The sequence below is a fragment of the Saccopteryx bilineata genome, chromosome 7 (assembly GCF_036850765.1).
Source record: "Saccopteryx bilineata isolate mSacBil1 chromosome 7, mSacBil1_pri_phased_curated, whole genome shotgun sequence".
Taxonomy (NCBI): domain Eukaryota; kingdom Metazoa; phylum Chordata; class Mammalia; order Chiroptera; family Emballonuridae; genus Saccopteryx; species Saccopteryx bilineata.
Genome location: NC_089496.1, coordinates 104,315,588 through 104,337,834, shown reverse-complemented (window position 1 = coordinate 104,337,834; position 22,247 = coordinate 104,315,588). Strand labels below are relative to the sequence as shown.

The 22,247-nt window shown below is 49.3% G+C and overlaps 1 protein-coding gene and 1 pseudogene across 1 annotated transcript; one reads left to right on the top strand and one right to left on the bottom strand.

Moving 5' to 3' along the window:
- SFXN4 (sideroflexin 4) lies at window positions 1-19,898 on the top strand. The gene is made up of 14 exons (XM_066238716.1): window positions 1-152; window positions 1,272-1,337; window positions 3,291-3,365; window positions 4,834-4,860; window positions 4,943-4,997; window positions 5,925-5,950; window positions 6,688-6,741; window positions 6,820-6,876; window positions 6,953-7,018; window positions 7,971-8,049; window positions 9,514-9,629; window positions 15,060-15,145; window positions 16,288-16,405; window positions 19,501-19,898. Exons 1-14 carry the CDS (start codon window positions 114-116, stop codon window positions 19,576-19,578), a joined length of 942 nt encoding a protein of 313 aa, XP_066094813.1. The 5' UTR covers window positions 1-113; the 3' UTR covers window positions 19,579-19,898.
- Window positions 16,830-19,376, bottom strand: LOC136310679 (ATP synthase F(0) complex subunit C2, mitochondrial pseudogene; annotated as a pseudogene).
- Window positions 19,899-22,247: the final 2,349 nt, after the last annotated feature.

The following is a 22,247-nucleotide window of genomic DNA, read 5'->3' as shown; positions in this document are numbered from 1 at the left end:
CGGGCCGGCCCGGCGGCAGCGGCGTCTCCAGCCATCACGTAGGTCCCAGGAAGAGAAGCCAGAGGGAGCTCGGGGGCGCGCGTCTTCTCGGGTGCAGCAGCGCGGCCGTCCGCATGGAGCCCAATGTTCGCTTTTGGATCACCGAACGCCAAGTACGGCCCGGGACCCACGCGGCTGGGGGCGGGGCGCGACGCGTGGAAACGCCGGCTGGCCCGGGTGACCTTGGGCAGGCCACGTAGTCGCACCACCCGCCAACCCCCTTTGGACCCGGGAGGGGACGAAGGGGAAACCCTAGCTTGCTGGATGCGGACGGCCACGGCTGTTACCCGTATGTCACCGCCGACCCAGGTCTGGCTAAGGAGGGTCGCCACAAAGTCACCCTGCGGATTGCCCTAAATGAGGAGGCAGTATCTCCCCGCAGGTGCCCTCCCTCTGCTGCTTAAGCTATCGCCGAGCATCGGGTTGCCTCTTGCTGAGGAGCAGGTCCTCGGTAGGAGCTGGGCCACTCACGCTGTGAGACTGAGCCGCCGCGGGGCCAAGTAATCAGGCTCCGCCTCCAGATCGTGTCTGGGGCGGCGCTGTCCAATAGCGATATGATGGGAGCCACGTAGATGATTTCAAATTTTCTAGTAGCCACATTACAAAAGTAAAACATCCGACATTAATTTTAATAATATATTGTACTTATCCCAACAGATATAAATTATTAACATTTTAACATGTAATCTATAGAAAAATTGTGAGTGAGATATTTAAGTACGTAAAAAAATTTTTTTTATTAAATCTTGGAAATCCAGTATATATTTTACACGTGGAGTACACCTAGATTTGGCCTGGCCACATGTCAAGGGCTGCATAGCTATGTGTGGCTAATTGGATAGCACAATTCTAGGGGGTTCTCTTTCAGCCCTTACTAAAGTAGGGCCCAGCCTGGTTTTTTTTAGGAAGTAGAGAAGGTACAAGAAGCTCAAAGCCGGAATCACTGGGGGCTTTTTGGAGCAAACAGTTCTTCCTTTCTGTACATGTCAGCCGTTTAGTTCCTCAAGAGCAATTTGATATTGGAGTGGTTCAGAACACAGGCGGCTCAGTCTTTTCCTGGCTGGGTTCCCCAGCTTCTAAGCCTGTTTCCTCACCTGTAGGGTTCTAGGAGATGCGGCAGGCATAGTCAGCGCCATTCGGTTCTGAAAAATAATGTTAACTATTACTACGACCATATATCTTTGTTGTTCTGCTGCCGTTAATCTCTCGGGTGCTTCCCCCCCCCCCTTAAGTCTTTTATTCAGAGAGTTCTTCAGTGGACAGAATTATTGGATCCTACAAATTTGGTCGTTTCAATTGTAAGTATTTTTCTTGTTTTCAGAGAGAATGACTATCACATTTTATTCTAAAATGGGAAGATGGTGTGTCCCTTTTGAAAGAAAGTGAAATCACGGAATCCACATATGTCATCATGTTTTTATTCCTTCACATAAGCTTGTTAGATTGGAAGGGGGATAAAAATAAAAGCGGGCATCCAATTAACAGGTCATACCAAGACCTAGGCCAGGTGCTGGATGGAGGTTCAGAGGGGACCAGACAAACCTCCCTGGGAATGCTGGACAGACTGGCAACCCTAGTCACAGACCTTGACCTAGGGATCTATGGGCGGAGTGTCTCAGGGAGTTGGGGGAGGGTATTTATTGAAGGAAGGCTGAGTGGGAGAGGGGACTGTAAAGAAAGCCAAGGGAGGCCCTGGCCGGTTGGCTCAGCGGTAGAGCATCGGCCTGGCGTGTGGGGGACCCGGGTTCGATTCCCAGCCAGGGCACATAGGAGAAGCGTCCATTTGCTTCTCCACCCCCACCCCCTCCTTCCTCTCTGTCTCTCTCTTCCCCTCCCGCAGCCAAGGCTCCATTGGAGCAAAGATGGCCCGGGCGCTGGGGATGGCTCCTTGGCCTCTGCCCCAGGTGCTAGAGTGGCTCTGGTCGCGGCAGAGCGACGCCCAGGAGGGGCAGAGCATCGCCCCTGGTGGGCGTGCCGGGTGGATCCCGATCAGGCGCATGTGGGAGTCTGTCTGGCTGTCTCTCCCCGTTTCCAGCTTCAGAAAAAAAAAAAAGCCCAAGGAAGGAGAGCAGGTCACCAGGTCACCATGGGTTCTCATTCAGGGGAACCAGGCAATTCTGGAAGGGCCTTGTGTGTCATTCAGATGAGAGTGAGAGGACTTTGCACTTTGCCCACAGAGCCAGATTTGTGTTTCAGAGGGTTCCTTTGGTCACTGTGTGGCAAGTAACCAGAGGGGACCAGACTGTAGGCTTCCAAGTGAAAGATGAGGGTTTGAACCAGGTGTGGCCAAGGGATATAGAGGAGATGTCTTATCACCAGCAATGATCCTTTAGTGCCAGACCCGAAAGGACACTCTCATCCTTGTGCTGAAGATGTTCCATTCAGTGTTGTTTATCATAGAGAAAAACAGGAAACAACCTGAATGCCCATCAGTAGAGATATAATGTGGTATATAGTCATATAGTAGAATATTGATTAGCTGTTAAAAGTGATGATCTAGTTATCAACATACATTAAGTAGAAATATGCAATACATATGTTAAATGGGAAAACAGTATCTGTGATGTTTTGTGGAAAAGCAAGATGCACAAATACAGTATTTATGCAAATTATAACAAAAGCCAATACTATAATACATATTCGTTAACGAACACATGTATTCATGTGTCTATAAGTTTTTAAAAACTGGACTGGAAGTTTATACTTGAAGTCATAATAGTCGTTACCTCTGATAGAACAGGTGGGGAATAAGCCTGGCGTGATGGTTCTTTTTGGAAAAACAAATTAGAAGCCAATATGACCAAGTGTTTACAGTTGTTAATTCTGGGTGAGGGGATTATGAGTATATAATCGTTCTTTGTATTATCTGTATTTAATTTTTTCCCCTCAAATTAAGTAACTAAGAGGAAGTAAGACTGAACTGATTAGATAAGGGGGCGAGTGAAAGAGGGGGAGGTCCAGTTTCGGACTTGCGCAGCTGGGCGGATGGTGGTATCGTTCACTGAGACAGTTGCCATCAGAGGGGGACAGGGAGGTGGTAGCACCCAGTGGGGTCAGTTGCTGGAGCTCGCTGGGAGGTCTGAATGGGAAAGACACGTGGGACTATCCTGATGGAAAAACTCTCAGGGGGTAGGGAGCCTTGGCTACATGTCCCACTGAAAGTAGGTATGATAAGCATGTGATTTTTGAATCTGTGGATGAATCTGAGCAATGTGGAGCTCATGGTTTGATATCTTTATATCTGATTGTAGGAAAAAATAGAGAAATCGAGACAACTATTGTTAACAAATGAAGATACATCCATTCATGACTTGGAGGACAAAAGGGTATGTATCACTCACCTGGGTGTGCCTGGTTCAAGACTGAGTGGGGTTGCCTTTGGGTGATTCTGCCTTCAGATGGTCTGAAACCTGGTGGGACATTGGAAACAAGAGATCTGCTTTCCGAAATTGGGTTAGTTTTTTCACTGTAGCTAGAATTCCTTGTCATAAACCAAATTAGTATTAGGCACCAATAGTAGAAACTAGTAATGAGGAGAAAAATCATAGTGTTTCTCCTATGCAGTGGATATTAGCGAGGACTCCCTAGAGCTGATTCCTGGTGCCCCGTGGCAAATCCCAGAGTTCAGGCAGGCCTCCGGAATCTGAATCTATTTCCTATTAGAGGCAGTGTTCTGGGGTGGGCTTCTATTCCTGCCCAAAGAATCAAACCAAGTATTTGTTATCCATCTTCTAGGTAGTGCATGGGGCTTTCCAGAGCCCAAAATATCAGTCCCATGAGTCAGCCAGTGGAAAGCTCACAGATTTAACTTGGTTTTTCTAAGAACTTGGGGCCTGTGAGCTCACAAGCTGGCTCTGTTGCAAGTGACTTGACTAATGGTGTGTGTGTCGTCTCCACACAGCCTGGTGACGGATAGGTTAGGTGTTCGCCTTAACTCCTCTCCAAGATCTGACACTTCAGGCTTTTTAATGTTTTGGTCATTTTCTTTCTTTTTTTTTTTTTTTTTTTTTTTTGTATTTTTTTGAAGCTGGAAATGGGGAGAGACAGTCAGACAGACCCCCGCATGCGCCCGACCGGGATCCACCCTGCACGCCCACCAGGGGTGACGCTCTGCCCACCAGGGGGCGATGCTCTGCCCCTCCGGGGCGTCGCTCTGCCACGACCAGAGCCACTCTAGCGCCTGGGGCAGAGGCCAAGGAGCCATCCCCAGCGCCCGGGCCATCTTTGCTCCAATGGAGCCTTGGCTGCAGGAGGGGAAGAGAGAGACAGAGAGGAAGGAGGGGGGGTGGAGAAGCAAATGGGCGCTTCTCCTATGCGCCCTGGCCGGGAATCGAACCCGGGTCCCCCACACGCCAGGCCGACGCTCTACCGCTGAGCCAACCTGCCAGGGCCTTGGTCATTTTCTTTACGTGGATCATCTCTATGGTGTTGTTAGTTCACTCATTCATTTGATTCATTTAGTCCGTGTAGTATTTAACAGTTCTGCCCTTTGCTCTCTGAAAGGTGGAGCAAAGGCAGCATCAGCAATGAGACCGGAGTAATTTGTTTGTGGCCTAGCCACCTTTAAAAGCTATTGCTTGGCCCTGGCTGGATAGCTCAGAGCTGGTTAGAGCATCATCCTGATATACCAAGGTTGCGGGTTCGATCCCTGATCAGGGCACATACAAGAATCAATCAATGAATGCATAATTAAGTCAAACAGCAAATTGATGTTTCTCTTTCTCTCTCCCTAAAAGATACAAAATTAATAAATAAATTTTAAAAATCACTCTTGCATGTTTTTTATCCTTTTAGATAGGAGAAGCTTGGAAGAGAAGTCTCGTAAGTTTCAGCCCCTTCCTAATTTATAGCCTCCTAAAATAACAAAAGCAGGATCAGACTAACCCGTGTGCTTATTTTGAAGTCCACAGTGCATCCTGACAACAGCAAACTGATCCCCGTTCCTTTCCGACCTGCAGGTGAGCCAATTCTCTTTTTTTTTTTTTTTTTTTACAGAGACAGAGAGTTAGACAGAAACGGAGAGAGATGAGAAGCATCAATGATCAGTTTTTCCTTGTGACACCTTAGTTGTTCATTGATTGCTTTCTCATATGTGTGTTGACCGTGGGGCTACAGCAGACGGAGTAACCCCTTCCTGGATCCAGCGACCTTAGGTCCAAGCTGGTGAGCTTTGCTCAAACCAGATGAGCCCGCGCTCAAGCTGGCGAGCTCTGGGTCTCGAACCTGGGTCTGCTGCAGCCTGGTCAGGCTGTTTGTATTTTTAAATGGAGCCTTTATTAGTTGCCCGGCTGGTGAGATCATTGGTCATTGATGATTATTGGCTCAACTTCCCCTCCCTGGAGGTGGAGGGTGGAGGAGTGGGGCTGAAAGGCCCAGCCCCCTCATTAACTGGTTGGTTACCCTAGCAACCAGCTCCCAGTCCTAGGGGCTTTCCAAAAGTCACCTCATTACCTGAAGCTCCGTGTGGTTGGAAGGGGCGTGGTACGAGTGACACCTCTTTTAGCTTGATGGCATTCTTCCCACTTGGGAAAGTCTAAGGGTTTTAGGATCTTTGTGCGAAGAACAGGGGAGGAGAGCAAATTCACATTTTGTATTACAAACCAGTGTCCCTGTGTAGTAAATTCACGTGGCAGAGTGACATTCACATAGCAAGGTGAGCAGGTGCCTTCAGCGAGAGGACTGGGAAGGCTGGTGGGTGGGAGCCTCCTTAGATCTTCCTGTACTGTGCTGATTTAAAGGTTTGCCATATTCTGAGAGTTATTTTTATAAGGAAATAAAAAGAATGAGGAAAAATTATCCTTTGCCATCCGTGCCTTCAGGGGGCTAGAGGGGAAGTTTTAGGGTGGTACCCCCTCTGCCACCACTGACCGCCTTCTCTTTGCCAGCTCTCATGCCTTTCACAGCACCCATGGTGAGTCGGTGGCTCCTTGCTGTCCTGGAAGCGGGGGGGGGGGGGGGGGGGGGGGTTCCGCAAAGCGGGGGGGGGGGGCGGTAGGAGGATGTCCACCCATCGCCCAAGCTTCAGCCTTCAACCCCTGTCCCGTGACTGCCGGATAGACGGTAGTATCCCCTACCTCTGATCCTTGTCTGCTGTTCGTATATTCCCACGCCACGCCCCGCCACGCCACGCCACGCCATGCCACGCCTCACTACACAGGCCGGCACCCGGGCCTCTTGCAAGTCCATAGTGTTACAGGGTGTCTTTCCTTGACCGCCTGTTGTGCATAAAGCACTCTGGGAGGAGCTCTGTGAGTTAAGATGTCCTGGCACAGCCCCTCACCTGGGGCCTGAAATGGCCCCAACAGCCCGCCTTGGCTCTCACTGGGGGCTCTCACAAATGGACAGCTCTCTTCCGCCACTTCTTCCGCGCCTGCCCTGCGTCCCCCGGAAGTGCATCCTTCTCAGCTGCCCTGATGGTTGGCGGGTCTCGAAGACAGAGACCACCGTGAGACCCCGAGTGTCCTCAGTGCACAGGGGATGCCCGTGCAGCATTGTTTGTCCTCTGACTGGTCGTCCCTGCATACACCCTTCTCTCCTTGTCCCAGTTCCCGGGGGGCTCAGTTATGCATCTCCCCTGGGAAGTTCTTTACTGGTACAAACACTTGCTTCCCCCCAAACGCAGTAACTCTGCTTTTTTTTTTTTTAAAGGTATTTTTGTCGCTGTTGTCCGTGAAAAGCCTGAAGTCCATGATTTTACCTCAGGTAGCAATTATTTTGATTTTGTGATTACTAAATTCTGTTCCTCAAACCGAAATGTGACCTGTTTGCCTCTTTCTACAGCTGTCTTTCTCTGCCTACAGTACAGTATTCAACACCATCAATGGAAACGCTAGTTACGTGAGTATTACGAGGGCCAGACGGTTGCAATTTTGTATTGTATCTTTACTAAATATATACTGTTGTTTCTCCCTAGAATCGTGGTCCATACGAGAGTTTATTACTAGGTGCAGGAGTAATTGCTTCTACAACCTTTTTTGGAGTAGGTATTTAAAAATTTTGTCAAATCATTTTTGTTCCTCAGAATTAAAGAGAAAAATCTTTATTCTGATTACAAATCTATGTCCCATTTTAAACCATCTATGAAGTATGACTAAGTCATAAAGAAGAAAATAGAAGTCACCTGTAATCCTATCTCCCCTATGGAATCAAGTGTGTCTCCTGAGTTTCTAGGCATATGCGCAGTACTGCTGTCTTTTTCAAAAATTAATTTATGCTCCATAAATATGGTATACACATTGTATATTGCTTTGGATGCCAGGATATTGTAATGGTTAAAAATGTAGACTATGAGCGTCGGCCTGGCGTGCAGGAGTCCGGGTTCGATTCCTGGCCAGGACACACAGGAGAAGCGCCCATCTGCTTCTCCACCCCTCCCCCTCTCCTTCCTTTCTCTCTCTCTCTTCCCCTCCCACAGCCAAGGCTCCATTGGAGCAAGGTTGGCCAGGGCGCTGAGGATGGCTCTGTGGCCTCTGCCTCAGGTGCTAGAATGGCTCTGGTTGCAACAGAGTGGAGCCTCAGATGGGCGGAGCATCGCCCCCTGGTGGGCATGCCGGGTGGATCCTGGTCAGGCGCATGCGGGAGTCTGTCTGACTGCCTCCCCGTTTCCAACTTCAGAAAAATACAAAAAAAAAGAAAAATAAAAAAATGTAGACTATAGAGTCAGATAAGCCTGGGTTTGTATCCTGGCTTAATTCCTGAACAGCTCAGTGACTCTGGACAAGCTATGTGACCTCTTCAAGCCTCCATGTGTTCCTCTTATGAGCAGGAGTGTAAACAGTTCAGCGCTGCACGAATTTAAAAATACAGGGAGAGCACCGGCCGGGGTCTGACCTGGAATAGGAACTCGGTCGATGCCAGTTCTCGCTATCGAGTATGTTCAGTTGATTTTTTGGTCCGATGCAATAATGATTTTTTTCCCTTTCATTCTCTAGCTATTCCCTCGCTTACTCCTGATGAGGTATCCAGTGAAAAATGTTCTGCTAAGAGAAACCTTTCCTATCGTTGTTTTTGGTAAGCAGGAAGCATGCGATCTTTATTGTTTTTGAGCCCTGCCCCTATCCTCAGGGACACCCAGGTCCTTTGGCCACACACTGTGGCTGGTGACAGCCACCATTTGCAGCTGGCGGGTGCCCCCAGACCCAAATGAGGTCTTTGATTTGAGAGGTGACACTGCCTCCATAGAAGCCTCTTTAGTTGTCAGAGGATGAACACAAACCCGAAAAAGCATATTATGTTCTAAAGACTCTCTGTACAAGACCTCTACGTGTGTTATTTCACTTAATCCTGACAACAGTTTTACATGTACATAGCCTGACCTGTGGTGGCGCAGTGGATAAAGCATCGACCTGGGATGCTGAGGATTGCCGGTTCAAATCCCCAGGTTGCCCGGTCAAGGCACATATAACAAGCAACTACTACAATTGATGCTTCCTGCTCCACCTTCCTCCCTTCTCTCTCTCTCTCTCTCTCTGTCTCTCTGTCTCTCTGTTTTTCTTTCTCTGCTCAAAAATCAGTCACTAAAAATAAAATAAAATTTGGGTAGGTAACATTATTCCATTATTCCTATTTACAGATGCGGAGACTGAGGCAGAGGGAGGTTAAGTAACTATACTAGGGTCACAGGAAAGAGGCAGTGATCTGACTCCAAGGGAGTGACAGAGAAATTAACCAGCTTTTTTTTTTTTTTTTTTTTTTTCTGAAGCTGGAAACGGGGAGAGACAGTCAGACAGACTCCTGCATGCGCCCGACCGGGATACACCCGGCACGCCCACCAGGGGCGAGGCTCTGCCCACTAGGGGGCGATGCTCTGCCCCTCCGGGGCGTCACTCCTCCGCGACCAGAGCCACCCTAGCGCCTAGGGCAGAGGCCAAGTAGCCATCCCCAGCGCCCGGGCCATCCTTTCTCCAATGGAGCCCCGGCTGCGGGAGGGGAAGAGAGAGACAGAGAGGAAGGAGGGGGGGTGGGCGGAGTGGAGAAGCAAATGGGCGCTTCTCCTATGCGCCCTGGCCGGGAATCGAACCCGGTTCCCCTGCACACCAGGCCGACGCTCTACCGCTGAGCCAACCGGCCAGGGCCTAACCAGCTTTTTTAAGTTTACCAGCCTGCAAGTTCACTAGTTCACGCTCCAAATTTGGGTCTGGGAGTCATAGCACTTTGAAGAGTTGGCAGAATGTCAGTGGTAAAATCTGGGGTGTTGTTACAGAAATGTGATCAAAGCAGCCTAAGCAAGGAAGACAGGCGTATTTCCAGGCCCCCGGGGTTTCTCCTGTCAGGGGGCCAGGCCGGACCATCCAGGGTGCTGGAGCCTAGGGCTGGGTTGTAGTCCAGATCCAAGATGAACAGGCCAGCTGTTTTGACTCAGCTCCACTGCCCAGGAGAGAACCTGGTTGGGGAAACACAGCCATCAAAGAGGCTCAGCAGCAGAAAAGATGTCCCCTCCCTGGACTGAAACTCATCTCATCCTTTCATTCACAGCCCACATCAGTGGATTGAACGTTGCTGCATCCCGAAGTTTCGAGCCCATGCGAGGGATTGAGGTCATGGACAGGGAAGGCAATGTCATCGGCTATTCCAGAAAAGCCGGGACAAAGGTAGGGACATGATGGTATCGTAGCCACTTGCCTTTCGCGTGAAGAATTCAGTGTTTTCTTTGAGAGCTGGTAACAAGTTCACATTTCCCGTTAGACTTTCCTTCTCCTGTCTTCATTATGCTGTGAGATTTTATGTTTTCCTCCCTGATGTTTAAAGACTTGTGTTTTAGTTGGGTTCTTGAGAAACAGAACTGATTATCTATCTTTCTGTCTATCTATCTATCTATCTATAGGTATCTGTCTGTGTAACTACATACACACATATAAAGAGACCTAGTTTAAATTATAGCTCATGCACTTGGACCACTGGGAATGTGTAGGGCAGGCCTGCAGGCTGGCATCTCAGAAGCTGGTACTACCATCTTGAAGCAGAATTTTTTCTTTGGGAAACCTCAGGTTTTGCTTGTAAAGCCTTTAACTGATAGGGGGAGGCCCGTCCACACTACGCGGGGTGAGTTCCTTTACTTAAAGGCCACTGTCCTGGCCAGATGGTGGCATTGGAGCACTGTCCTGAAGCGCAGAGGTTGCCGGTTTGGTCCCCGGTTGGGGCACATACAGGAATGGATCGATGTTTCTGTTGCTCTCTCCCTTCCTTTCCTTCTAAAATTAGTAAATGAGTTAAAAGAAAAACATTAGAGCCCTGGCCGGTTGGCTCAGCGGTAGAGCGTCGGCCTAGCGTGTGGAGGACGGGGTTCGATTCCCGGCCAGGGCACACAGGAGAAGCGCCCATTTGCTTCTCCACCCCTCCGCCGGGCTTTCCTCTCTGTCTCTCTCTTCCCCTCCCGCAGCCAAGGCTCCATTGGAGCAAAGATGGCCCGGGCGCTGGGGATGGCTCTGTGGCCTCTGCCTCAGGCGCTAGAGTGGCTCTGGTCGCAACATGGCGATGCCCAGGATGGGCAGAGCGTCGCCCCTGGTGGGCGTGCCGGGTGGATCCCAGGTCGGGCGCATGCGGGAGTCTGTCTGACTGTCTCTCCCTGTTTCCAGCTTCAGAAAAATGAAAAAAAAATATATATATATATTAGAAAAAGAAGGGAGACTGACTGTTACAGATGGAGTTTGCCAAACACCAGGCCTCACTGACAGTGTCCGCCCGCCCAGCCCGCCCTGGCCTCGCGGACGTCAACGGACGCCCTCTCCCTCTCACGGCAGGTTTCCTTCGTCTTTAGGGCCTGATTTGCTGTCGAGGGTGGCCAAGAAAATCCAATGCTCTGACCCAAAACTCTTCTAAAAGGCCTCAGTTTTTGTTTTGTTTTTTTCTTTTTTCTTTTTCTGAAGCTGGAAACGGGGAGAGACAGTCAGACAGACTCCCGCATGCGCCCGACCGGGATCCACCCAGCACGCCCACCAGGGGGCGATGCTCTGCCCCTCCCGGGCGTCGCTCTGCTGTGACCAGAGCCACTCTAGCGCCTGGGGCAAAGGCCAAGTAGCCATCCCCAGCGCCCGGGCCATCTTTGCTCTAATGGAGCCTTGGCTGCGGGAGGGGAAGAGAGAGACAGAGAGGAAGGAGGGGGTGGGGGTGGAGAAGCAAATGAGCGCTTCTCCTATGCGCCCTGGCCGGGAATCGATCCCGGTTCCCCCGCACACCAGGCCGACGCTCTACCACTGAGCCAACCAGCCAGGGCAAGGCCTCAGTTTTTAATAATTTTTATTATCAAATAATTCATTCTTGTGCTCAGTTCACCACAGTGACTTTGGTATGCATCCAGCTCTAAGAACTTACGGTAGGGTATTGTAGTTATATTGTGGGTAAGGACTTTTTAAAAAATATTTTTTAATAAATGAGATCTCTTTGGGGCCTCTGTGGCGTGACTTTAGCTGAAGAATTGTGACGTGAGGCAATGGTTTGCAGATAGTCTGGAGAGCAGCCCGGAATCCCCTGATACAGAGCCAGAGAAGGGCCAGCTAGCCGGCCCTCGGCCCAGCGTGTCGGGGGACCAGGGGCTCAGAAAAAGAGGCTGCTCGTTTCTGCGGGAAATGCATCATTATTCGGCTCATGAAACATGTTACTCTGAATCCCAGCAGTGACTCACGAAGCTGAAATGTGAACCAGCAGATAGTGCTCAAGTGTTTCCACCACTCCATCAAACAAGATGTCTCAGAACAATGGGCATTCTTCTAAGCAAGTTACAGCCGGGGCGTCATAATTGCTGGTATTGAGGGGGGAAGCGGCCGCCAGGAATAAACTCCCTCGATTTTGAAGTGAAGGTTCTGTGCCTCAGCAACGACCTGAAGGAGACATTGTTAACAGTTTTATTGAGGGGTAATTTACATAGTATAAAATTCTTTGTAAAAGTACATAGTTTGGGGAGTTTTTAGCAAATTTAAGCAGTTATGCAGGCATCACCACAGTTCGATTTTAAAACATTTTATTTATTTTTTTAAATTATTTTTTTGGCCCTGGCCGGTGGGGGCTCAGTGAATAAAGTGTCGACTTGGCGCACCAGATGTCATAGGTTTGATCCCTGGTCAGGGCACATACAAGAAGCAATCAGTGAGTGCACAGCTAAATGGAACAACTAAGTGGAACAAAGAGTTGAAACTTCTCTGTCTCTCTTACTTCTCTTTCTCTCAAATCAATGGAAAACAATCTTTAAATTTTAATTGATTGGCCCCGCTCAGTTGGCTCAACAGTAGAGCGTCAGCCCTGTGTGTGGAAGTCCTGGGTTCAATTCCTGGTCCGGGCACACAGGAGAAGCACCCATCTGCTTCTTCACCCCCCCCCCCTTACTTCTCTCTCTCACTCTCTCGCTTTCTCTCTTCTCCAACTGCAGCCAATTGCTCAGTTGGAGCAAGTTGGCCCTAGGCACTGGGGATGGCTCCATGGCCTTGCCTCAGGTGCTAAAATAACTCGGTTGCCAAGCGATGGAGCAAAGGCCCCAGATGGGCAGAGCATCGCCTGGTAAGGGGCTTGCCATGTGGATCCTGGTCGGGGTGCATGTGGAAGTCTGTCTCTATGCCTCCCTACTTCTCACTAAAGAAAAAAAAATTAATTTATTGATTTGAGAAAAATTGATTTGTTGTACTTATTATTTACGCATTCATTGGATGATTCTTGTACATGCCCTCACTGGCGATGAGCCTGCAACTCTGGCATATCGTGATGATACTTTAACTAGCTGAGTTACCCGGCCTGGGCTAGAACATTTTCATCACCCTAAAAACTTCCCTTGTGATAGTCACTCTCCCCTCCTACCCTCAGCCCCAAGGAGACAATGATCTGCTCTAGGTCTTCATACCATGGTCTTTTCTAGAAATGAATTATAGAATAGTTTTCTGTGTCCAGCTTCTTTGACTTTTGAGACTCATCCCTCTTTTAACCCATATCGATAGTCTGCTGCCTTTTATGGCTGAGCCGTTGTTCGTGGTATGGATGGACCACGTTTGCTTTTCCATCCTCCAGGCAATGGACATATGGGTTGTGTCCAATGTGGTGCTGTCAGAAGGAATGCTGCTCTGAACATTCAGGTGCAGCTCTGAGTGTGTGGGGCATTTCGCTTCAACTCAATTTAGCTCAGCTATGTTGGCATTTCGCTTCAACTCAATTTAGCTCAGCAGTTCTCAACCTGTGGGTCGTGACCCCAGCGGGGGTCGAACGACCAAAACACAGGGGTCGCCTAAAGCCATCGGAAATACATCGCTTTAGGAGACCCCTGTGTTTTGATCGTTCGACCCCCGTCGGGGTCGCGACTCACAGGTTGAGAACCGCTGATTTAGCTGCAGGGTGTCGGTGGCATCGTGAACTATTCATACAAATGAAAAGAGAGCAAACATTTAATCTGCAAGTTGTTTCTCAGTCCCCTGGACTGCCAGCACCTTGCTAGGCTCTGGACACCTAAACCCTCACAGGTCGACTCCCTCTTCTCTAGGAGCTCTGAGCCTCCCGTAGGGATGAAGCCCCGGGCCCTGCCAGCTATCTAGGTATCTAGTCCAGAGCACCGGGAACAACTTCCATTTTTTGCATGAATGCCAACTGAGGGTCAAAGAAAGTTTTGATGGACTACTTTTTTTTTAAAAAAGTTTATCTTTCTCCTAAGGACAGACTGTCTGCAGCTGTGCGTAAGCATGAGCGTTCTTTTATCATTTCCCTGTCACCGAAAGGTTTATTTTCTTTGGCTAAAATTTCAGAAACTGCGTAACCAGCAATATCTGATTGTAATAGGGCACCTTTGATCAGATTTCAGGAGCCCAGTCCATGTTGTTTTCCCTTGACTGGCCTGGTAAGCCACTGTCACTGGTCTCCCAGTGCCTCTGAATGAGGGCCGTCTGGTCTGAAGTGCCTGCTCCTTGCACGGGAGACACGTGCAGGCAGGCCGGCCGGCCTCGCCCCACTGACGTTGAGACACACCATGCTCACAGTCACTCTTCTCTCCCTGAAGTGGAGCGATTTTATTTTCTTTAATGCTCCTGAAACTTGAAGAGCCACCCTCCTTGGCTCCCTCTGTCGTCCAGGGGAAAAGGCATTCCCTGCGGAGGGATCAGAGGAGACGCGTTGGTGCACTAAGTAGAGAGCAGGTGCGCGCCCAGGCTGTAGCTGTGTCCTGGGAAGTGGAAGTGGGAGGAAGGGCATTGAGGGAAGGGAGCGGGGTCCTCTGTGCCTGTTTATCTTGCACAGAGCAGTGCTGTATGTGGACTTGTGTTGTACCCAGCGTTGGCTTCTGTAATTAACATCGTGTCATCTGTAAGTCATAATATGCCTTGAAAGTTTCTTACATTGTCCTTGAGCAAACTTGATTGTGTGCATATAACTAACCCACACAGTATATTATACATTTAAATGTTCACTACACAGAGTAATGGATATAACAGGTGACAATGTGTCACAAACTCTATGTACACGTTTGTACAGAGTGAAATTTTACAGCACACCTTCAATTACACAAGCAAAAGATGGGTGCACGCAGGTGGACTCGTGCCGGCGGGACCCCGTGGCTGGCGCACTCTGGGCTGGGCTTTTGGAGCATTCCGCCCCTAGAAGGGCCGGGAGTCACAGGGCAGCTGGTCAGGATAGGGAAGCTGGTGGCACAGTCCGTGACTGAAAGGAAAACACAGATGGATCCTCAGTGGCAAAACCCAGCATTTCTACCCAGGGGACTGCCTTTTGGTTCTAAGCCAGGGTTTTTCTGTAAGTGGTCTTTGCTTATACTTCGTATTTTATTTGGAATGGTTAGTGGACTGATGGAGACCCTTGTGGAGACTGGGGGTGGGGTGGGCGGTGGGTGGGTGTATATCCCGTCTCTGGTTCCTCCTGGCACCGCCCCCAGCCGTCCTGGCTACCTGTGCATGTCGGGTGCTGCCCCCACCGCCTTCCTCCTGCGCTCCTGTTTAAGCGAGGACGAGAGCTGCTGTTGGCTTGTCTCTGTCATGAATTACAGGCTCGCTGGCAGTTGTCTCCCTCTACGTCCTAAGCTGCTTTCTTTTCCTCTCCGCTAGGCCATTCGAGATACAGCAACATCCAGAATCGTGCTGTTTGGGACCTCAGCTTTGATTCCTGAAATCTTCTCCTTCTATTTTAAAAGGTGAGACGCCATCTCAGCTCCCCAGGGAGGAATAAATATTTTGACAAAGATCTGTATGAAAATGTGTCAGATCTGAACCTGGTGGGAGGGCTGGGAAGAAGTTGCTCCCATGGTCTCCCTACTAAACACTCTCCATCACAGTTCAGACTGAAGGATTGACTTGGGGCAGGCGTGGAAATCCAGATGTGCACATGCCAACACACCTGGGCTCTCGCCCTGCCCTGACCTCGGTTAGCTCTGCGAGCTTGGGTGTGTCCCCGTACCTGCTGAGGCACATTTCCTCACTTCTAGAACGATGGCTTCTGATGATTTGCAGGTTTTCCCAGCTCTGATGTGCTATGAATATTGCCCAAGCCTCTCTCCACCCCTCCCCACTCCATTCCCAGCATGTATTAAATTAGCTTAAATGGCCCCAGGTTCAGCAGACCTCATCCCTTTCGAGAAGCAAGAAAGGAAGCAAGAAACGGCATGTTGGGAGGAGGGCCTGGGGATCTGCCAGCGTGAGAAGCCAGCTTGCAGTCGTCCAGCCGGCCGGAAGGGAGCTGTGCTGGTTCAGATACTGGGTACAGGCAGTGAGCGGAGCCTACGGCAGCTGAACGGAAGCACTAGTGCGGGGACAGTCCTCTCCTCTCCTGCCCACACGTTGGCTTCTTGGTGCTGCTGAGGGCATGTGACTGCCGATACCCCCAGCTATATGCTCATAGTCTCTGGATGAGAGATAAAATGTAGCAAACCCCACAGAGGCAGGGAATTGTCCTCCACTCAGTTCACAGACTCCCAGGGGAGGATTCTGTTGGCCCAGGTGGGGTCCCCTGCCTGTTACTAAACCAATCCACTCTTCCATGTGGTGAGCTAGGAAGCCCCTGCTAGGCCCACGGAAGGAGCATTTTCTCAGGACGTAGCAGCGTCCTGGGCAGCACCAACTGTGCCTTCGCAGGAAGCCGGCAGGGTGCGGAGACTTCTGCTCGGTCACGAGCCTTCTCAGGCACGCTAGCTACTCAGAGCTGGGCTGGGGGAATGCTGGGGCCCTCCAGTCAGTCTCTGGATGGTTTGGGGAGAGATGGTCCCTACTTCCCTGTGGGCCTTGGGATTGGGCAGAAGGCCAGCCTCTAGAAAGAGCCCTGTTCCCTCGTCTCTTACAGGACCCAGCTATTCACGCGATACCCGCACTCCTTGTGGACCTTAAAGCTGTCTTGTACTATCTTGGTAATGGGACTGATGGTGCCAGTTTCGTTTAGTATGTTCCCGCAAATTCAACGGGTAAGTGCCCCCATTTGACTTTCTCTCAAAAAATAAATCACTTTATCTTCCCCTCATTATGAGAGTAAAATGAACTCTTCTTCTAAAAAAATTCTAAGTTTACAAAAGTATGAAAAAAAAATGTTATTTATACATAATCCCATCCCGCAGATCTCTTGTAGAATTTTGTATTCTATTTTTTTCTTTTTTTTCTTCCCTCCTTCCTCCCTCCCTCCCTCCCTTCTCTTCTCTTCTCTTCTCTTCTCTTCTCTTCTCTTCTCTTCTCTTCTCTTCTCTTTCTCTATTAATACAGTATTTATTTGTCTTCCTTCTGTCAAACCCTGAGCCAACCACTTTCCCCAGGCTGCCCAGGGAGGTATGGGAAAAGGAACACACAGGGCAGACAGTCTGGGGGAAGGAAGTGTGGGAGGTGGAGACAGCTCTCTCACACGGGGAAGAGGAAGAGGAAGGCCACCATCAGGCAAAAGGGCCCCATGCGTGTGAGAGGGCAAAGCCCAGAAAGGCGTAGGGGAAGAGCTGTTGCTTCAGAGAAGGGTTCCTGGCATCACCAGAGCGGAGACTCCCACACACAGCCCCGGTTCCAGCCCCAGAGCCCCAGAGCCGCCACCCTTACTGCGGCAGCCCCAGCCCCAGCGAACCTGGCTGCTGGGTCAGTGTCCCTGGAAATGGTGCTGGTTTGGAAGCTGTGGCTAGACATCAGTGAGGCCAGGGGACGTGGGGGCCATGCTGCTGAGGCTCTCGTGTGTCAGTCAGTGTCTCTGGTTGTTTCAGCGCCACTGTGGACAGTGACCAGCTCAGCAGCCGAGAGCTGCCCCTGACTAAGGAGGGGGTGGAGACAAGGTGGGCGCAGGCGTTTGTTATTGGGGGATGAGGGGCTATGACAGGAGAGCTGCTCCCAGGGCAGAGAAGACAGGGATCGGGGCGGAGTCTATTTTTCTTGACCGCTATATCAGAAGCATTTTTATGGGATGTTTTAAAAAACTTTGAGATATTTCAAATATTCTGTTCTCTAGTATAGCCCCATCCAGTGGAACTTTGTGAGATAATGGAAATACCCTGTCCAATATGGTTGCCACAAGCCACGTGTGGCTGTTGAGTACTTGAAAGCTGGGGCAATGGAGGAACTGAATTTTAAATTTAATGTGATTTTAAGTACTCATATGCAACTAATGGCTACTGTGTTGGACTGTGCAGTTCTATAGACTAGGACAGTAGTTCCTAACCTTTTTTGGGCCACAGACCGGTTTAATGTCAGAAAATATTTTCACGGACCAGCCTTTAAGATGGGAAGGATAAATGTATCACGTGACCGAGACAAGCGTCAAGAGTGAGTCTTAGATGGATGTAACAGAGGGAATCTGGTCATTTTTTAAAAATAAAACATCGTTCAGACTTAAATATAAATAAAACAGAAATAATGTAAGTTATTTATTCTTTCTCTGTGGACCAGTACCAAATGGCCCACGGACCGGTACCAGTCTGCGGCCCGGGGGTTAGGGACCATTGGACTAGGATATATATTATGATGGGTCAGCTCCACCATGACCTTGTCATATCAACTTGCTCAAACTCTTTGAGACTCAATCTCTGTATCTGTTAGAGAGAGATGACTATCATAGTCTCTCTGCAAAGGGAGGTACCAAAGACATTATTAATGCTAGTAAATGTTAGCAATTTCTAGCACTTCTTGGCTGAATATATAAAATTTTTATTTCTGTCACTGATGTTAAAAATGAGTCATGTCCTCAAAGCATTTACAGGGTGGAGTAAAAATAGGTTTACAGTGGTGAGTACACAAAAGTTTATTTTTGTATTATTATTTATTATTTATTGTATTATTTTCCATATGAACAACTGTATACCTACTTTTGCTCCACCCTGTATTTTTATGGAATGCTTTTGTTCAAAACCCAAACGCTCTAAGGATTTGTAGAATCGTTAATTCAGGCAACTTTGCCAGCACCTAACAAAGAAGTTTTATATTATTTAAGATTGTGGCTACCCTCACCATGAGGGTGGTTAGAAATGGGGGATTGAGGAGTCGCTTCTCATTAAAATAGAAGAAAAAATATTTCCAATCCTCACAGTCCCCTTTTAGAACAGTTTGTTACAATAAGTTTGCAATAAAAGGGAACCCGTTGCAAATAATTACTTCTGATTACATGGGACTCAGAGGAAAGCAGAAGACTTATCAGCTGGTTAGGTCGTTTACAGAAGGCTTTACATCTCATGGGATTGGCAGATGGTAAATACAGTGTGTACGTAAAGTCATGGTGCACATTTGACCGGTCACAGGAAAGCAACAAAAGACCATAGAAATGTGAAATCTGCACCAAATAAAAGGAAAACCCTCCCAGTTTCTGTAGGATGATGTGACAGCATGTGCGCATGCACAGATGATGATGTAACACCGTGTATACAGTGGAGCAGCCCACGGCCATGCCAGTCGAGATGTGGACGGTACAGAGGAAAGTTCAGTGTGTTCTGTGGCTCGCTAAATTCGAATCCATGACCAAAGTGCAACGTGAATATCTGCGCGTTTATAACGAAGCACCACCACATAGGAATAACATTAGTCGGTGGGATAAGCAGTTGAAGGAAACTGGCAGTTTGGTGGAGAAACCCCGTTCTGGTAGGCCATCAGTCAGTGACGAGTCTGTAGAGGCTCTACTATGGGATAGCTACCTAAGGAGCCCTAAAAAATCTGTGTGTGAGCCCACACCGAACTGCATTGAATAGGTATGAAACTGGGAGGGTTTTCCTTTTATTTGGTGCAGATTTCACATTTCTATCATCTTTTGTTGCTTTCCTGTGACCGGTCAAAAGTGCACCATGACTTTACGGACACACTGTAGTTAAAGCTGACTGATGAGTTAAGTATGAGGGCTCATTTTTCTGTATTTGCTTATATTTGAAAATTTCCAGGAGAATGTTTTTAAGTTGCTGGGTTACGTTTCTTGCTCTTAGACATCACTGGAATAAAAGTTTGACTATGAAATAAGTGCTTTCTGGAAAAAAAAAATTTTTTTTAATTTGGCTTCTAAGGCAAGTCAAGTTCTGAATATTTATATTTAGACTTGAACTTTGTTTTTCAGATCGAGTCTAGTAAACTTGAAACGGAAATTCAGTCTGCAACAGAAGAAACAGAACTCTTCTATAACAGAGGGGTGTAGGGGTGAGTTCTAGGTGAATTTGTTTGGATCCTGCTGGAAAACCTTCCTCTCAAGGTTTCAGTCTCGAGAACTGTGCCAGAGGTCTGGAAACCCAGAGGCGTCTGCGCAGACAGGAAGGCCTCCAGTCACACATGCCAAGACCTTGTCAAGGCTGGTCCTGCCTGGGGTGTTCAGGCTGGGATGGAAGAGAAGTGGGCGGCTCTCCTGCCTGCCACCCCCACGGGACTGCTCAGGGGATGGGTGGGGTCAGAGTTAGCTTTCCACTGGTCAGCCTGGGAAAGGGCACTGGGAAATGAACTAATAAACTTGTCTAAAGTCGAGTATTTGAAAAAATAAAGAAGGGTCACGAAGCCCAGGGCATAGGCATTCAACTGATGGCCCATCTCAAGGTAAACATGAGCTTCGGGTGAGCTGTCGAGGGCCTCCAGCCCCTGAAGCAATCCTTTTTCCCTTAGCGCGCTCCCATTTTGGACAACTACTTAAAATCTTCACCACACCACCGCCCCTCAGATCCCTTCTGCTCACTGGCAAATGACTCTGCCTCCTGCTTCACGGTGAAAACCAAGGCTCTCGCCCAGCCATGGAACTTCCTGGCACCAAACTTGTAGATGGCCCTCCACCCACACCCAGCCTTCCCCGCTCTGTGCGAAGTCATCTGGGCGCTATGCTCTGGACTTGTCCCTTATTTCTTCAGGGCCCCTCTGCCTCCAGCCTTTTCTGTCTGCTTCTTCCCAGTAGTACTTTAATTTTTTTTTTTTTTTGTATCTTTCCGAAGCTAGAAACGGGGAGGCAGACACTCCTGCATGCACCCGACCGGGATCCACCCAGCATGCCCACCAGAGGGTGATGCTCTGCCCATCTGGGGTGTTGCCCCGCTGTGGCTGGAGCCATTCTAGTGCCTGAGGCAGAGGCCATGGAGCCATCCTCAGCGCCCAGGACCAACTTTGCTCCAATGGAGCCTTGACTGTGGGAGGGGAAGAGAGAGGGAGAAAGGAGAGGGGGAAGGGTGGAGAAGCAGATGGGCGCTTCTCCTGTGTGCCCTGTCCAAGAATCAAACCCGGGACCACCACATACCAGGCTGATGCTCTACCACTGAGCCAACTGGCCAGGGCCCTCCCAGCAGTACTTTTAACTGCTTGAGTCACCTGCCTCATTAGAAAAGCAACTCCCCTCAACCCCCACCCTATAGTTTGTAGAGAAACTTTTTCAAAGATTATGTACCCTGACTTTCCACCCCGCCTTCCACTCTGCTGAGACATGCCCCACCCAAGCTGTGCTGCCTGCCAGCTGGCTGCTCAGCCAGGCTTTGGGCTCGCAGGCCCCTGACAAGAGGCCCACATCCCTGCACTCAGCATCTGGATGTCCACTTGAGACTGCCCAGTTGTGTCAGCCAGGATCACTGGCGTCACTCTTACTCCCCCCACCCCATTCCCATTTAATAGACTGAGCCCAAGTCACCTTGAGAACTCACTTCACACTGGCCAGCTCGGTCCAACAGCACCCCCTGCTGGTACTGCTCATCTTATTCCTGTTTGGCTCCCTCTGGGCATGCTCCAGCCGGCAGTTCTAAACCACAGCTGCTTAAAAGCCATCAGTGGCTTCTCCGCTTCAGATTGAGTTGAAATCCCTTGCCATGCAGACAAGGAGGCTGCTGTCTTTGCCTCGCATCTCTTGCTGCTCCCTTTCCTCACTCTGGAGCAACATCCAGTGCCTCAAAAGGGCTGTGCTCTCTGCTCTGGGCCTTCATACCTGTTTCCTCTGCTCTGGACCAAAACTCCTGCTTAGGCTTCAGGTCTGACTTGGACATCACTCCCTCCAGGAAGCCTTCTAGGATTCAGTGCTAAATAAGGTACCCATCCTGTACTCCCATAGCACTTGCCACACCATAGCCTAATGGCCTGTTTGCACATCCTGTGCCCCTGTAGACTGTCCCTTGAGAGCGGGAAATGTCACTATGCATCAAGGAAGCCCCAGGATACAACAGTGACTGCACAGCATAGGTACCCAAACATTCGCATCCTCGAAGAATGTTTCCAGCACACTCGGCCCCAAACCATCAAAGAATATCTGGCTTTCAGTTTTCCCTGGGCCAAAAGGATGGTCATCTCCAAATTTGGTAAAAAGGGACAAAATGAGCAAATCTGTTCTACTGGATGGCTCAGCATAGCCTCAGGTTTGCACTAAACAGAAGAACAAAATGTGCTAAGCTCCAGGTGAAGGCTCACCCACTAACTGGAAATAGGAGGGCATCTTTTCCAAGAAGACACTGAAGTTACAGTCAGCTCTGGGAGTGGAAGGATGGCGGCAGGGAGCTACGGGACTGAGCCAGGTGTGGAGCAAAGGGGCCTGGACCCCTTCACCGTCAAACAGGTCTTTTAATAATTCCTCAGCACATGGCCTGACCTGTGGTGGCGCAGTGGATAAAGCGTCGACCTGGAAATGCTGAGGTCGCCGGTTCGAAACCCTGGGCTTGCCTGGTCAAGGCACATATGGGAGTTGATGCTTCCAGCTCCTCCCCACCTTCTCTTCTCTGTCTCTCTCTCCTCTGTTTCTCCCTCTCTGTCTCTCTCTCCCTTTCTCTCTCCTCTCTAAAATGAATAAATACAATTAAAAATAATAATAATAATAATTCCTCAGCACATCTGCAGTTGACAAAAAGGGTTTGTGTT

Bases quoted from the DNA above. Each gene is read 5' to 3' on its own strand.
- SFXN4 (XM_066238716.1), top strand. From the start codon at position 114: ATGGAGCCCAATGTTCGCTTTTGGATCACCGAACGCCAA. The intron at 3,366-4,833 runs GTATGTATCACT...TTATCCTTTTAG, and splicing joins ATGACTTGGAGGACAAAAGG to ATAGGAGAAGCTTGGAAGAG. The intron at 5,951-6,687 runs GTGAGTCGGTGG...TTTTTTTTAAAG, and splicing joins TGCCTTTCACAGCACCCATG to GTATTTTTGTCGCTGTTGTC.